The following is a 15775-nucleotide window of genomic DNA, read 5'->3' as shown; positions in this document are numbered from 1 at the left end:
ACCGTGAACGCAAGTGAACAGTAATGGCTGCCAGCTATAACATCTATTGCATAAATGGACCGGCTCAATCTGACCACGACCGCACAGAAGAACTGCGTGAAGTGGATGCAATTTCGGATGTCTATGTGCAGCAGTTTTTCGGCGAATTCAGGTGGCCGATTGCTTATTTGCAACCTTATGATATAAAAAATATACCCTATCACTCCAAGGGGAAGAAGATGAATCGAACGACACCTTACTCGTCAAAATCGGTTCAGTCTTTTAAGCTCTAGGCCGTCACAATGGAATTTACATACATAGAAACCCAGATACGTAAAGACAAAACAAAGTTTACGTATACGCGTTAAAAAATTTACTCTCTTTGTCAGTCGGGTAATATAATTGAACTTTAAACTTTATGTAGTAGAAAATAGGCACATACGCGCCAGTACAAATTCAGTCCGATAAGTTATTTATAAAGATATTTTATAAATGTTAACCGCAAATCAGCAGACCGCAGTCGTTCACACGATCTTCAATTAAACAGCCGTATATTTTCGCACCAGTAAATCTAGTCAGTTTTATTTATAAAATTAATTATACAACACGAGGAACAAGAACTTTGTTGTGATTTTTAAGTTACTTTGTACTTTTATTAAATTTACCAAAAATGTATTCGTATGTTATTGCGATATTATGTTTAATGATGTGTGTGAACTTAGGATTAGCACAAGAAATGCCTAAAGGTGCTATAGGATTTCCTGAGATTGAGGAAAACCCAAAAGTTTCAAATAAACAGGTTGGTTATTATGTAAAAAATTATTGACGTATTTAATGTGTTTGTTGCACGTGCTATGGTAAAACGTGAAGTTGATTAATTGATGTTTTTTATATATTAAACTATTTGTAATTTTAGTATTAACTTCCTTATTTAAGCGGGCAGCAATGCTTGACCGAGCAATTAAGTCATTTGATTTTTGTACAAGATATGTTTTTAGTTCTTGTAAAATAGTTTTGGGATAATTTAGCTTCAGTATATTTTACTGTTATATTGTTTATTGTTCTTTAATTATTGTAGAAGGTATTGTTTTTGTACTTAGTCATTAATATTGCGGAATATAAAACGACGATCTTATCAACATCCACTACCGATGTTATTTTTACTTATTGTCCTACTTTACTATTATAATCACGAAGAACATAATTATTTCTGCCGCTAAACACAAATGACGGAACATTCTAAGTTCCAGTTACAAGGGCAACATAGGGTATTGACATTAATGGACCAAAGAGGCTTCCTCTTGCGACTCAATGTGTTTTGTCTTGCATCTTAGATCTTTGCAAGTTCTATATTAACTATATTATCTTAAAAACGGAAACTGATGCAAATCTTATACCAAATATTTCAGTTTGTAAACTTGACTTTATACATTTTATAAGGTACATTGAACATTGCACAAAACATGTTTTTAATTTTTTTCTCACTTTATATAAGGTCTGAATAAATAAGTACAAATCAATTTATTAAAGAAGGTGTCGTCATCATGGTTACTATAGGCCGTGAACACTCGGCGTTAAAAAGTATGAACAGTGTGTAAAAATCCATAATCTCTGCCTACCCTACAGCATCACGATTTAAGTAGCCTTCTCCTATATGTATAACACAGATATAACTGTATTAACACATCTGTTTGTTTAATTGCACAAGGCTAAGTATGTTTTCATTGTACTTCAGTTGACACAGATTGTGGAGTGCTTTTGAAAGTAAATTAATGTAGGTTATTTGTTTTAATCCATTCATATGGATTTGAGTGAATACCAATATGACCTAAAATGTAATACGGTTTACTCATCATACTCCTGAACGCAGTCGATAATTTTATTAATTAAAATACAAGCTGTCACCCGGGACTTCGTTCGCACGGTATTAAATAAAACTTAATTACTAGCCTATGTTTATCCAGACTATGTTGTATATTTATGACAAATTTCAGCGAGATCCATGCTGCTGTTCTGGAGATACGTTCAAACATCCATCCATCCATCTATCCAAACATTCGCATTTGTAAGATAGTAAGAAGTAAGATTTGTTTGTATTTCTTTCACAGGATCGACAACCAGTATACCTTCCATCGGTATGTCCAGAAAACGAACTGTATTATCCAGGAGATCATAAAACTGACTGGATTTGCGACTGTCGACCAGGTAAACATTATTAGTATTTATCGTATAGTGAATAAAATAAGATAAAAGTATGAGAATGACATTATAGCAAGATTGAATACATTAAAAACCCAAATAAATTAACAAATTTTCGTATACGCTTTCTTGTATGACGGCATTAGTGTCTGTGCCCATGTTACCTAATCTTAATAAAACTTTAACTTGAACGTTGTTTTACAGGATACTTATACCATCCCGCAACGGACAGATGCTGGCTCGCTTACCAGCGTGGCCCTTGTCCTCAGGGACAGTACTTAGTGTTAACAAAGTCTTCAGTTTTACCAATATGTGAAATGAACCCGTGTAAAAGTGACGATACAGTTATGTACAATGGAAACTGTACCACATTAGGAGCAATGACACCATGTGGTCTATCGTATCCAGCGAAAGTTGTATGGATAAACGCGACAACAATAAAAGTAGATTGTGTAAAAGTTTACGTAGACAATAGATTTTCCTCGAACGTAGAAGAAGAAGTGTTTGCATTATGTCCTCCTGGCTGCAAGAGAAGCATTAACTTACAATGTACGCCTGATGTTAGGAGATAGTTAAAATGTTGTTAAATTTAATAATTAAATCTCTATTGAATGTTTTCCTAAATAATACTTAATTGTAACTATTCAATTTCATTATACGTACATATATGTTTATTAAACAAAGGTAACAATTTGAAATTTACAAGTTTTTTCTTTACCTTCTTGTCTTTACCAAAAAATTATTGAACTGGAGATGGATGGATTTTCGTAGTGCTATAGTGTTATAGTATCAAACGAAAGCGAATATAGCGAAAGCGCGAACCTCTTCAAGTAAGGTAAACCGATTTGAACAGATCAATCACGCAAACACATGGCACAAAGTACATGGGCCAGTACCTACATATATACAGCTTTACATCTACCACATATTGCATCATAACTACAAGTAGTTATTTTCGTAATTTGTGTTATAATTAAAGGGTATTTACGAATATTTTATGTTCGCAATCTGTTTTAATCTATGGCATCAAATAGCGTCATGTTCTCGTCACTATGGCAACGCGCCATATGAACAGGCGACACCACAATAGGATTTATCAAGATGTTATTTGTGCCTTGTATTTGTAAACACGTTTGCTCAATTTAATTTTTTCTAGTATTTTTATATTACGATTTTCTATAATGGCTTTACGTACTTAACTTTTTAATAACTTTTGCAAGTTACAATGTGTGTCAAGTCAAGATGTGTCAAATAAAATTAAAGAAAGTTTCAAAGGAGTCATAAGACTACAAAAGAGGTAAGTTTCCGTTTTTATATTTAAACCATTTCTAATTTTCGGCGAATACTTTAGTGTTAAGTTTGAAAATATTAAGCTTTCAATTGAGTCGCTAAAAAATTCAATAGATATTAGGAAGTAGTTCGAAATATTAATTTTAAACATTGTAGTAAAACCTATACATATAACTTGAAAATCTGTCCATATATAAGATTTTAACAACGTTGACCTGGTAAGCGAGCCCGATCGTTTAATTTCCATGGAAGGGCAAACAGGGGGCGAGCTGGGCATTATCGCGATTAATCTTTGACCCACTTTGACCATCGACTGACCATCAGAGTACCCTGTGCTGATTAGTTAATGAATCCCCGACAACCTTCGGGGTTTGTAACACTTTTCTCCGCTTGGCATTTTACTGAAAGACGTTCATTTTCCCGTTTTTTTTGTAATATAGATTGTTCGATAGCTTGCTATGGTTTTTATATAAGTTTAATTTTGTTATGTAGGTTGATTTCTATAGTTATAACGAAAGAAGGTAAGTGAGCTAGCGGTTCATCTTATGTTAAGTGGCTTTAAAACATTTAGTGTCACTGACTCCTACGATGAACCCTACGAGTTCATTTCCTGATCTCTTTTTTAATATTAAAAGCTTGAAAAAAGTCAGGGGAATATTTTTTCCTTATTTCATTATATAAATACGACAAAAGTTGCTCGCATAGACTGATGGGGGAAATACCGTGACCTAAGTATTTACGTATTTGTTGACGTAATTTATTTCCCTTCCACAACTGATGGTACGTAAAATTATTTCTGTTATAAATTTTATAATTTATAATTTAATATCGCAAAATAAATAGTATAGGTATTTGTTAATTTGTTTATGTTAAATGGGAATTCCGATCAAATATTATTGTAACCTTAACGATAACCCGCGGTCTTTCGGAATACGACAATCGTGACATAACGAATATTTTTAAAACAATTATAACAATGGAAATTAGACGTTTGGTAATGGACTCAACATATTTTTTTTTAAGTAATTTTGTACATGACATGTAAACACGGGTTTACTTATATTTTTGAAATAATCAGGTTGTATTTAGTTTTAAATTCAACTAAAAGGAAATATATTGTCAAAATGCAGTATACATTCGAGTTAACATTTTGACAATGGTCCTTCGAGCCAGATTTGAATCTATGGATTACAACATTGATACTTCTTTAGACCTCCGCTGTACTAAGCTGTGGAAGGTTGCCTTCATATAGGTTATAAACATTAATTATATATTTATGACTAAAGTTATACGTGTAACGTTATAATATAAAAATGTTATTCCCAAAATAAGATTTATTCTTATTACAAGCATATTAGTATGCGCAATAAAGAAATATTATGGTTTCAATGGCTGTAAGCTGCTGAAATCGAGGGAACTAGGTCAACTTCGCTGTAGATCTAAGGGGTAACGTTGATTAGTAATATTACATGATTATTTCTTTTACAAGTAGGTCAATGCGTAAGGTGAAAGACAAAAATAGAGTTTTATTTTATTTGCCTAACTATTTACTGTGATAAAAATTCGTAAAGAAAAGGTACAAGATTATATCAACTGTTGTTAGTGTATATGATAAAATGTTCGAAGTTCATTGTCATTTTAGCCGATTTAAAAAAGAAGGAGGTTATCATAGTACCTATTTATGTATTTATATGATTTATCAGTTACAATAGGCTGTAGCGGCTGAGCTGTATCATCTTAAGTTTAAGATAAGTTTATCTTAATTAAGTAATAATTGTACAAAATAAATTTGACTGAAAAATACACTTCAAGGTGGATTTAATTATTCAAATAAAAATAATTTAAAGTATCTATACAAGAAAACTTATTAAATAGGAAATTCAAATTTAAATATCTTTTCTTGCATGTGGAATGGCACAGACTGCAGTTGCAGGCCAGGGTTTTCCACGGGCCTTTTTTTTTGACAATAATGATATAGGTATTTTTAAAATATGTAATACATACATGGACTTATGATATATAGAATAGGTACTTATGTAACACGATTATAAATAAACGTGTTTATAAGGGTTTATAATATTTTTTTACTTAATTTACATAAAATACACATTATATTTTTATGACTCTCGAAAAACAGAATACATTTAAGTGTATTAAGTACGTATGTATGTCTATTATTTTTTTAATTCTTGGTTAAAGAAATTTATATTCTGTATAAATATAATATGAATTTGTAGTTCCAAAAACATCAACTAAAGCGGCAGAAATAACGCTACAATTAACGCAATAAACATTGGTTTTTATATAAGCTTGCAGTGAAATAAAAAAGTGCATGCCTCAATGTGATTAAAAATGAAATGTGTTATATACTGGTTTAACAATGCACTAGTTTTAGTGTGAAATAATTATATTGAAATCAATGTTATCCTTGATTGGATGGATACTGTTACTGTTCTGCATCGGCCGCAGTATGAAAAATCGTCAAGTGGTTCGCGGTGATCATTTTGTAAGGTGGTGGCGTGCCAAATTTACGTCACGTTTTGCCGCCGAAACGCGATAACGCGAACTATGCCACTAACCCGCTACGCCGTCTGCTACGCCGCCCGCTACGCCGCCCTATACGCCGCCCGCCTAATAACTCTAATCGTCTAAGGCACCTTCTAATCAAACTTGATCCCCTTAACCTTCAAAGTCTCTTTGTACTTCGGTAATCACTAAACTTTGCGAGTTACGTTGGTCAGCGTGACTGAAATCTATTCTTTAAATATGTTTCACATATCAACACGCAAATTATTAGGTATTGTTGTAATAGGTACCTATTACGGAGGAATCTATGGAATTTATAAATCCCGTATATACATATATATATGTATATATATGTCAATAGTGGACGCTTATTAATCATGCTAAGATAATCAATCAGTCAAATATGATTTATATGACACTGCACAATAGCAAAAAAACTATTATGCATATATACGCAAGTAAACTGGTTCAATGCCACGGATTACTAAATAGATAGCCCTAGTGAATAGCAAGGCCTTTTTGAATGTTCGAATGTAAGAATTTATAAGATGGTGACCTGATTTAACGTGCGAAGTGATTCGTGAGGGTAGGCGTTGCGTGGCCCCTCCGCCCAGTGCCACCTTCGTCCGGTGGCGGGCAGCGGGCAGTCGAGGCGCTTACGAGTCTCGGGCCAGTCTGAGGCACGCGCCCTCCGCGCCTGCTCGCCCTCGCGCCGCTCTCTCCACGTCCCTCGGCCGACACATGGCACGCACACCTTAGCCCTGTTGTTATGGAAAAGCGCGGCGCCAGCGGCCGCGGCGAGCCCATACCCAGCATACTGAAGAAACCGAAACCGCCCCGTGGCGATCTCGTAAACAAAAGCACGAAGATCAAAGGTGAGAAGACCAGCTCGAGGAAGAATGGAGATGTGAACCATTCGTTGTCGCACGGCTGCACGCCGCTTATGTACGCCTGTCAGCAAGCCGACTATAGGACTGTTGTTGACATCCTCAACAAGGACGTGAGTTGCCTGTTGTTAAATTAATGAAAGGAATATTTATTCGGACTCAACGATAGAACTTTTTAACTAGCTGTTTGTTTTGTAACCCATAGTTTAAAAAGTTAGCAAACTATAATATATAATAAATATAATTAAATGTTACTCACCACGTTTGTCAGACACGTCAGGGCAATAAAATAAATTGTTCGTTACGTGTTTTACAAACAAATCGTAGGTATTTGTTTTTAAAATTAAAGCCGAGTTGTGGCGGTGTGGTTATGTGAAATGCAAAACAATGTTTTGAGTACATCACTGCGTCACGCGATGTTATGCGCCGCGCGGACGAGCTGGCAGACGGGCAAGTAGGCGAGCAGGCGCGCATCTATATCGCCTTGTAAACCGCCCGTCAAAGTGCACTCTCGACGATCCCTCAACGTTATAACTACGACTACTCGTATTTTGTTACAAATCAATATGAACATTAAAAGTAATGGAATGTTGATGGACTACTATCTAAAGTTATTAATTATTCAACAAATCAATAACCCTGTTATTTTGGGGTAGTTAGACATTCCAAAAGCGACACATTTCTCAATAGTAGAGAATAATTGAACGGTTGTAAATATCATTTCGTGGGCACCAAAAATGCAATTTATTTATATTGTATTATATGAAATTTATTTTTCGTCTTATAATTTTGTTTATCGCCACTTCATAATTCAAACTATTTTAGGAAATGCACGTAAAAGGTGGCGAGTACTGTTGTGTTGGAGGGTACAAATGTTCAATCAATAACACGTATTTGCTGACGATATCGCAATAGTCGTATACTAACACGGTTAACATTTGGCTATGCTTAACTTTGTGTCATAAATTAATTTTACCACCTGAACAATGTTATTTTATGTCCAGCCATCATCGGCGCGAGTCCGTGACCGAGCGCAGCGCTGTGCGTTGCACTACTGCGCGGCGAGTGGGGCTGCGCGCGCCGCTGCACGTGCGGCTTGCGCGGACCGCGTGCTGATGGCTGCGCCGGCGCTGGCGGATGCGCGCGACGCTGACGGCCTCACGCCGTTACATCTCGCTGTCGTGCATGGCAACGTGCCACTCGTGCAGACCCTTTTGGCTGCGGGCGCTGACGTCAACGCCAGAGACAACGAACAGCATACCGTCGTGCATTGGGCTACTGGTTAGTGACATTTTAAAACTATGGAAGCATTTCGAGGAATACGCTGTTCTACCAGCAATAAATCAAAACGGTAAACTAGAAAGTTCTAAATTGTAATCTAGATATAATTTCAAATAAGTACATATGTGGACCAACAATAATTTCTTTAAAAGCTTTACGCATTAAATATGAGAAGTTATTTGTAAAAAGTTAAAACTTGCAAAGTTTGTTGTAAGTGTTTCGTAAATCGATGTCATTGATTAGATCTGGTGCGAGTCACGCAAGGTCGTTGTCGGCCGATTGTTAGTAATTTCTTCGCGTCATTGTAGTACAATAAAAACGAACTTTGGCCAAGACTCTGATAGCCATAGCTTGATATTTTGGGGAAGGGCGCCTTAAACTTGATAAGTATAATGAAGTAATAACTCCTCGGATTTTAAAAACATCTGTATCGTTCCATATCACTCAAAAGCACAGTTGAACGTAGTTATCACATCGTTTGTACGTCAAAAGGGAATTGAGTGATGGAGTGGCTTTCAATTGCAGTGAGTTGTTACAGCGCCGGTGTCATTGCGGTGACACTCTGTGACACCTTACCACCTACACTTTAATCGACTTCTTTGCACGCCATCCATTACTTATCAAAGCTGTCTTGTTCTATGTGATATGTCTGTTAATCGAACTTTTATGATAGCTGGCTTGCTCAATTGAGTTGATATTATTGTCTTTTGATTACAAAGACAAAGGGATACCTTATTATAAAAGTTATATAATGCGAGCTAGCCGTAGGACTCGATTTTTAAGACCTCCCAGAGTATCGAATTAACGGATCGGTGAGTTTCCATATATGATATAAAATATGTAGATATCGAAATTCTGCCTTTAACAAAACTAAGTACGAATAGCTAGTTTATAAATAGATTCCAACTTTCATTTATAGCTGTCCATTTATATGAATGGTACAGGTTTTAACAGACGCATGAATATTTGAAACAAAAAAATATTGAATCTCCAGCTGAGTATTTTAAATGATGACGCGGTTTATGTCCGATACAACTTGTTGGTAATGTCCTCACCTCCCTTTATCATTGATTTTCCTTTAATATTTACAGTGCCGTTGAATTACCATTTAAGTTCATTTTAATAACTGAAGATAGTGAAATGGTGCTTGCTTTATAGTATATATATTTAGAAGACTATCTTCATAATTTTATTGTATTTGTTACATTAAAATTACCTATAACACGTTATGATAACTTATTTGCTCAAAAATTGTTAAAGATGTATAGATATTTTGAATTTTATCGTCATAACGCCGGACTTAAAAAACAATTTATAAGCTGTTAGAATACAGTAGAAATCCTACATAATATGATCTGTAGGCTTATATTACATATATCTAAAATAAAATATATAATGGCCCGCAAAACAGGTCAAACAACTTAACATAACAAAACTAGCAAAGACGAGTTTTTTTTGTGTATATTGATTTGAAGCAAATTGTATAATAATTGCGGTTGCGCTATCGGACTGCGGGTTTGGACACTATTGGGGGGTCAGGGGAGTCCCCTCTCCCCCACTAAGAAGGGGGTTGTCCGGTTTCTGGTGGTATTGAGCGGCGCACAAGGTCAGGCCCTTGACCTGCCTCCGTCAGTCTAGGACTAAACATTATAATGGCATAAATTTGAAAAGGTCAAGACGTATCACATTCGAGCAATCAGTGTTTGTTGGACATTTGTGAAGGCTTTAATTCGCCTTTTTTTCGGCCTTTACTTGTCGCTTGAGTCATGTTTGATTAATAAATTGCTAATTGACACGCAATATGACTGTATAAAATGTTATAATGTGTTTATATTTACATGTTATTCACAAAAAATTAGCAGCCTTGCTCTTTGTGCACATAATATTTTTCTATTTTTTGATGTGACGACTACAAGTTCTATACGAAGATATTTTAGAAGAAACATCAAGATAATAATATCGGTACATTAGTAGATTTTATTTATATCTTATGACAATGTTTTATTGATTCCGATCTCAGTGGAATGTAATGAAATCCTAATTTATAAAAAGTTTACTTTAAATTTTTTATATGCAAAATAAACTACGTTTTTCAGTCTTTGTTTTCCTCTTTGCGATAAAGTAGTCACAAAATTAAGTTTTTTTTTTACTTAATTTGTTTATCCTGTTATTGCCTATGTTTGGCAGTGTGCGGCGAGGTGGGGGCCCTGCGTGCGGTGCTTGCGGCGGGCGCAGATGCGGCCACGCCCGACCAGCACGGCGGCTACCCATTGCACTACGCCGCGCAAATGTGTGGTGCACCCGCAGCCACCGATCACCAGGTCCATAAATTTCAAGTTACAAAATTAAAAGAAGTTTTAGTAGAAACCAGCATTGTATATTTTCATGTAGAGAGAATTTATTGAAATAAAAAGATCATCTACGTCATTCTATAGCTGGACCTATGCTTTTAAAGATAAAACTTCCAATGCCTTCAACTGTGTAAGCTAAAATACGATTTACGTAAAATTTCTTGACGCACATAAAAGTATTTCCTAACAAACTGAATTGTAACGCGTTGAGTGGCCGTTTTCCCGTTCGTGACATCGATAAAAACGTACGGATCGGGAAATCGCAAGTAAATACGGCGAGGTAAAAGAACCTTTGCATAGATAACGTTCAGTAATCACGAATTTGTATAATAAATTTGATTCAATATAAAAACATGTTGAATTAAATGGCACTTTATACATAAGGTTAAAGAAAATAAGGCAGTGTGTTGACGTTAATAAAATATTATCATTTTGCTATTCAATACCAGCGTGGGACTATCTTTGGCTAAAGGCATCTAAATGCTTTAGCTAAACATGGTATTTGACTTGCTCATATCGTGCTATCTGTATGCAATTTTTAATAAAGACTCGTTATGGTTTACCGAATAGAGCCGTGGCGCTGCGCTGGAGGTGCTACGTGCGCTAGTGCGCGAGGGCGGCGCGAGCGTGGCGGTCCGAGACGCTGACGGGCGTACACCGCTACTCTGGGCCGCCAGTGCCGGTTCCGCCGCAGCGGTGCTCGCACTGCACCAGGCTGGCGCCAGGGTCGACGATGCTGATAGGTATTCATTACAGTTGCCATCAAATATGCGGTGTACAAAATGTTGAAATACTTTACTACCCACTGTTAAGTAGATAGTTTTGATTACTGAGATTATAAATAATTCATGTTTTGTATATCTTTTATGTATTAGGGACGGCTTAACGGCATTGCACTGTGCAGCAGCGCGTGGACATACAGAAGCTCTGGAGACGTTAGTAGGACTGTGTGGTGCTCGCGTTGACATGGCGGATTCCCACGGCTGCACGCCGCTGCACTACGCCGCTGCGCTGGGCCACGCAGACGCGACCTCCGAGCTACTGGAACATGGCGCAGACGCCCATCGTCAAGACAGAAGAGGCCGTAGCCCAGCGCACACTGCCGCCGCTAAAGGACAAATAGAAACCGTTCGTATACTAGGTAAATATTTTTATAAGAAAGTAATTTAAATAGAACTAGTCCAAAATTAACATATCTCAATTAATAATTGAATTCACGTATAGTTTTATGATACTTTTATTAACCAATCTTGAATTATGTGTGTGACTTCCAGGGGCAAGGGGCGCCAATTTATGGCTGCGTAACTCTAAGGGTGATTTACCACTACATGAAGCTGTTGCATCAGGACGTAGAGAATTGGTGAAGTGGCTTTTGGACGGAAGGCCTTCCCAAGTCAATGCAACTAATCACGAAGGACGCACTCCACTTCATATCGCAGCCGCCAGCGATAACGCCGATCTTTGTCGTATGTTACTTGATCGCGGCGCTGAAGTCAACCTTGTTGCAAGATCTTCCAAGAACGAACCTTTAACACCGTTAGACTGTGCAACTAGTCGAGGCCACAGGTCGACTGCAAAGTATTTGCAAATGCACGGCGGTTTACCTGCTTCCAAACTATCAAATACTGAACTAATAATCGACGGTGCTTCTATCACAGGATTACCACAACGTAAAGTGACCAGCACAAAAATTGATGTACGTGATCGTATTAGAATAGAAAAAAAAGAAGTAGTCGAGCTTTCAAGCCCTTCATTAGAAAGGCGACGCACAAAAGAAAGAAATAACGATTATTATACTAATGATTCTTCTTCTGATGACAGGAAAACTCGAAAACGATTTGAAGAAAAATACCAAACCCGAAAAAAAACACAACTTAAGTCCCAAAAAAGTTTCAGTGATGGTTATGACAGTGAATTCGAAGTTTGTCATAAGAGAGAAAAACCAAAATACAAACGAAGGCCCGAAAGTAAAAAAAGTAGATCTAAAAGTGAACCATCGAGACGGCATAGCAAAAGTGCAAAACATCATCGTCGTTATCGCTCGACATCGGAGAGTTCATCAGATACTGACAGTCACGAAGAGAGAAAAAAGAAACGTACTAGACATAAGCGAGGTAGAAGAAAAACAAGCAGTTCATCAGAAAATAGTAGTTCAGAATCGAGCGATAGAAGGAGCACAAAAAGAAAAGGTAAGAAAACATCTATTCACATTGAACACGATGATGAAAAACAGAAAGTAAACATAGTGAAATATAAAAATATGGATAACAAACGAAGCCTTGAATCAAACGAAAATAAGGTTGGCAGTTCTTTAGACGTACCCAAGACCCCGGCAGAAACAGACAAAGAACTAGGAACAATCATACCGAAAAGTTTCAGTGAAACTGAAACCGATGCTATTTCGGTAAAAACAAACATGGTAGTTACAGAAGCACAAATACATATGGAGCGCGAATCTACACTTAATGGTAGTTCTGAACTAATCGTAAAAATGGATTCATCAAATAATGTTGCTATAGAGACATCAAATTTATCTGTAACTCATAAGGATTTAAATGAAGACGCCAAAACTAATTTAGAAAATAACAGTGACGAAATTGTTAATGAAAACGAACAAAAAATAGAAGTCGATAGTGCAAAAGTAGATGAAGCAAAGGATGATCCTCCAACGGAAGTAAGTTTAACCAAGGAAGAAATTAAAGAGGAAAACGCTTTGAAAACATTAGATAATTCTACAGAAAACTCACAAGAAACTAGGGATATTCCTGAAGATGAAAGCAAGCCTGAGGTATTAACAGTAATAAGTGGAAATCAAAAAACTGAATTGAACAAAGAAGAAAAACAGCAGTCACTATCGGACGTCGATAAGAATTCCAAATCAAGGCCATCTTCTGCGGATAAAAGTAAAGAAACTCTCTCTGGACAGAATTCTAATGAAGAATCGCCTCGCAAAAGATCCTTTCATATTTTATCTGGGCCAGATGATACAAGCAAAAGTGATAATTTACCCCTTGATAAACAAAGCATAGAAATTGTTAGCGGTGATAATTTAGGATCTCAAGATAAAAGTAGCTCACCATCAGTGTCGTTTGCCAAAAAAGATGAAATATTCAAAATTAACGGCTCTGATAATTCATCCGATCATTTGATGGGCGAAGAGGTTGAACACACTGAAATTCAAGTAGAATTGAATGAGAAGAGTGGAAATGGGGCAAGTGAGGTTAATAATCAAGAGGAAAAAAGATCACTATATGCATCTACCACGTCGAGTAGCAGCGATGTGGCACGAAGCGTCGATAAGAGTAAGGTGAAACAATCTCGCGGTGGTACGCTCAGTGTCGATCGTGCAGTTCAGCAAATTATAATGCCAAGTGGATCCGAAGAATATCAAGAAAATGAATTGTTACCACTCACCTCTCCTAAACAATCACGAAAAACCTCAAGAGATAGCCAAGTAAGTAGTCGGAAAAGTAGCATATACGAAACTGAAAGTTATAAAGTACTGTCAGATGCCACTAATGCTGTTGAAGGTATTTTAAAAAAATCTAGCATAATGGATGAGGGTTCTATAGAAGAAGATAAATTCGGTACTGAGGATAAAATAACTCTTCTCAGAGAAAATTTTTTCGGTAGAGTGCCTAGTGTTAGCGACAATGAGATTTATTACAGCCATTCTGAAGCTGACGGACGTCGTAAGCGATTTCGAAAGAAAGGTCGGACGAAAAGTCGAATAACAATAAGGTCCAAAAGTGAAAATTCGGAAAGAGGTTATGAATCTAGCGGGTTGATGGATTCTGGATTCGAACCTAGTCCTAGACCGGTACAAAGATGTATCATGAGTCCACGGCTTAATGCTTACTACCAACAGAGAAATGCAAGTGGGAAATTTCGCGGGAGACCAGACAGCAGGATACCCGTTCGGAAACCTGGCGATAAAAATGCCGTGGATATGAGGACTGTAACACAAAGAATACAAACTAATATGAGACGGTAAGATCTTTTTCTAGGTTTTAAGAGATTAAGTACATGTTAGATATTTAATACAATCCATTTTTAGGTATTATTGCGAACGAAAAATATTTCAGCATCTGTTAGAACTTAAACGGTTGCAAATAAGAACCAGCAAGACAAATGAAGCAGTACTGGTAAAGAGAGCAATTGACGAATATAATAAATCTAGTCTGGCCAACGTCGGACTGGGTCCGTACAATAATCCCGATTATTCATTTAGTAGTTTTGAAAAGTTTCTTTACGATAGTTTAAGAAAATTGCAGAAAAGTGGAAAGAGACATTTAGATAAACTGCCAGAAAAACCGTTGGATTTTGATTACGGCGAAAGTGAATTATATAAGATGGCTGCTATTCCAGACAACCCTTGTTTATGCACCAGCAAGACCCATCGATGTTTTCATGCTGTACATGCTTATACTGGAATACCATGTTCTGCATATAGTAAGTATCTTCCTTGAACTAACATATTATTCTTAATGCTTAGTTCTTTATAAGATGTTTTTTCTAGTTCCATACAAATGGAATCACCATACGATGCCCAAACCGTCAACGGCGGGGCCGAGTACTAAATCAAAAGGCTTCTTACCAAAGATCAACTCGAAACCACCGACTGGTGCCAGCAAGGCCCACGTTACTCTGGAAGTGTCTCACGGCACAGAAAAACAGTTAATCGCACTTCCTGCAGAGAAGCTGGATAAAAACAAAAGATATTACGTGACGTTTACGGTTAAAGGTTCCGAGCCAACGTCGGATGACAACGCCGCACCAAGCCCCAATAATAAAAGTATACGAAGTGGCTAATTGTTATTGATTTAATATATATAGATAAATGTTGTTTGCTATGCATGAATTAACGTGTTATAAAAATATCTAAATTAAAATTCGAGCATTAACAGTACATTACCTATGTATTTTGTTGTTTGTAGAACGTTAACAGATTATTTGTATCGATGTTATATTTTTTTAAGAAAGCTAGAATTTCCTAACCATCAAAATTGAAGAATTGAAATGATAAACTTGCTTACTTATAATTTAATTACTAGACTGATCCGTCCAATTATTTATCTTATGTTAAAGTTATGTAATGGCATTAATATATTGATTTGTTTCTTCTATGTTATTACAAGTTGCTTTTTATTGAATGGGAGATGCTTTTTTTCACCTTAATATGATTTTTACCTATTAAAAGTTGTATTTTAAAACAAAATATTTGTTACTACCATACACTTGATGTAGTTAATAAATATGTTG

General features: G+C 36.4%; 2 protein-coding genes across 3 annotated transcripts; both read left to right on the top strand.

Annotated features, from left to right (window-relative positions):
- The first annotated feature begins 423 nt into the window (after positions 1-423).
- LOC106119991 (uncharacterized) lies at positions 424-2811 on the top strand. Its single transcript, XM_013315139.1, has 3 exons — positions 424-778; positions 2088-2184; positions 2383-2811. Exons 1-3 carry the CDS (start codon positions 650-652, stop codon positions 2748-2750), a joined length of 594 nt encoding a protein of 197 aa, XP_013170593.1. The 5' UTR covers positions 424-649; the 3' UTR covers positions 2751-2811.
- A 435-nt stretch (positions 2812-3246) lies between these two features.
- On the top strand, positions 3247-15545 carry LOC106120336 (ankycorbin). Of its 2 annotated transcripts, none has more exons than XM_013315658.1 (8): positions 3247-3475; positions 7886-8162; positions 10350-10483; positions 11084-11256; positions 11389-11654; positions 11788-14503; positions 14571-14965; positions 15033-15545. In XM_013315658.1, the coding sequence occupies exons 2-8, from the start codon at positions 7997-7999 to the stop codon at positions 15323-15325; spliced, it is 4143 nt and encodes a 1380-aa protein (XP_013171112.1). In that variant the 5' UTR covers positions 3247-3475; positions 7886-7996; the 3' UTR covers positions 15326-15545. The 2 variants fall into 2 exon arrangements, with proteins under 2 accessions (XP_013171112.1, XP_013171111.1); XM_013315657.1 differs by lacking the exon at positions 3247-3475 and adding an exon at positions 6639-6994.
- The last annotated feature ends 230 nt before the right edge of the window (positions 15546-15775 follow it).

The sequence above is a fragment of the Papilio xuthus genome, unplaced genomic scaffold (genome assembly GCF_000836235.2).
Source record: "Papilio xuthus unplaced genomic scaffold, Pxut_1.1 DF826961.1, whole genome shotgun sequence".
NCBI lineage: Eukaryota > Metazoa > Arthropoda > Insecta > Lepidoptera > Papilionidae > Papilio > Papilio xuthus.
The sequence above is the reverse complement of the archived record's forward strand: the minus strand, read 5'-3'. Positions and strand labels throughout refer to the sequence as shown.

What these genes read in the sequence shown, in the direction of transcription:
- LOC106120336 (XM_013315657.1), top strand. Translation starts at nt 6,764, where the DNA reads ATGGAAAAGCGCGGCGCCAGCGGCCGCGGCGAGCCCATACCCAGCATA. An exon ending in AGGGTCGACGATGCTGATAG is followed by an intron (nt 11,257 to 11,388) that starts GTATTCATTACA and finishes TTTATGTATTAG; the next exon opens with GGACGGCTTAACGGCATTGC. An exon ending in AATACCATGTTCTGCATATA is followed by an intron (nt 14,966 to 15,032) that starts GTAAGTATCTTC and finishes TGTTTTTTCTAG; the next exon opens with TTCCATACAAATGGAATCAC.
- LOC106119991 (XM_013315139.1), top strand. Translation starts at nt 650, where the DNA reads ATGTATTCGTATGTTATTGCGATATTATGTTTAATGATGTGTGTGAAC. An exon ending in CAAAAGTTTCAAATAAACAG is followed by an intron (nt 779 to 2,087) that starts GTTGGTTATTAT and finishes TTTCTTTCACAG; the next exon opens with GATCGACAACCAGTATACCT. An exon ending in GATTTGCGACTGTCGACCAG is followed by an intron (nt 2,185 to 2,382) that starts GTAAACATTATT and finishes GTTGTTTTACAG; the next exon opens with GATACTTATACCATCCCGCA.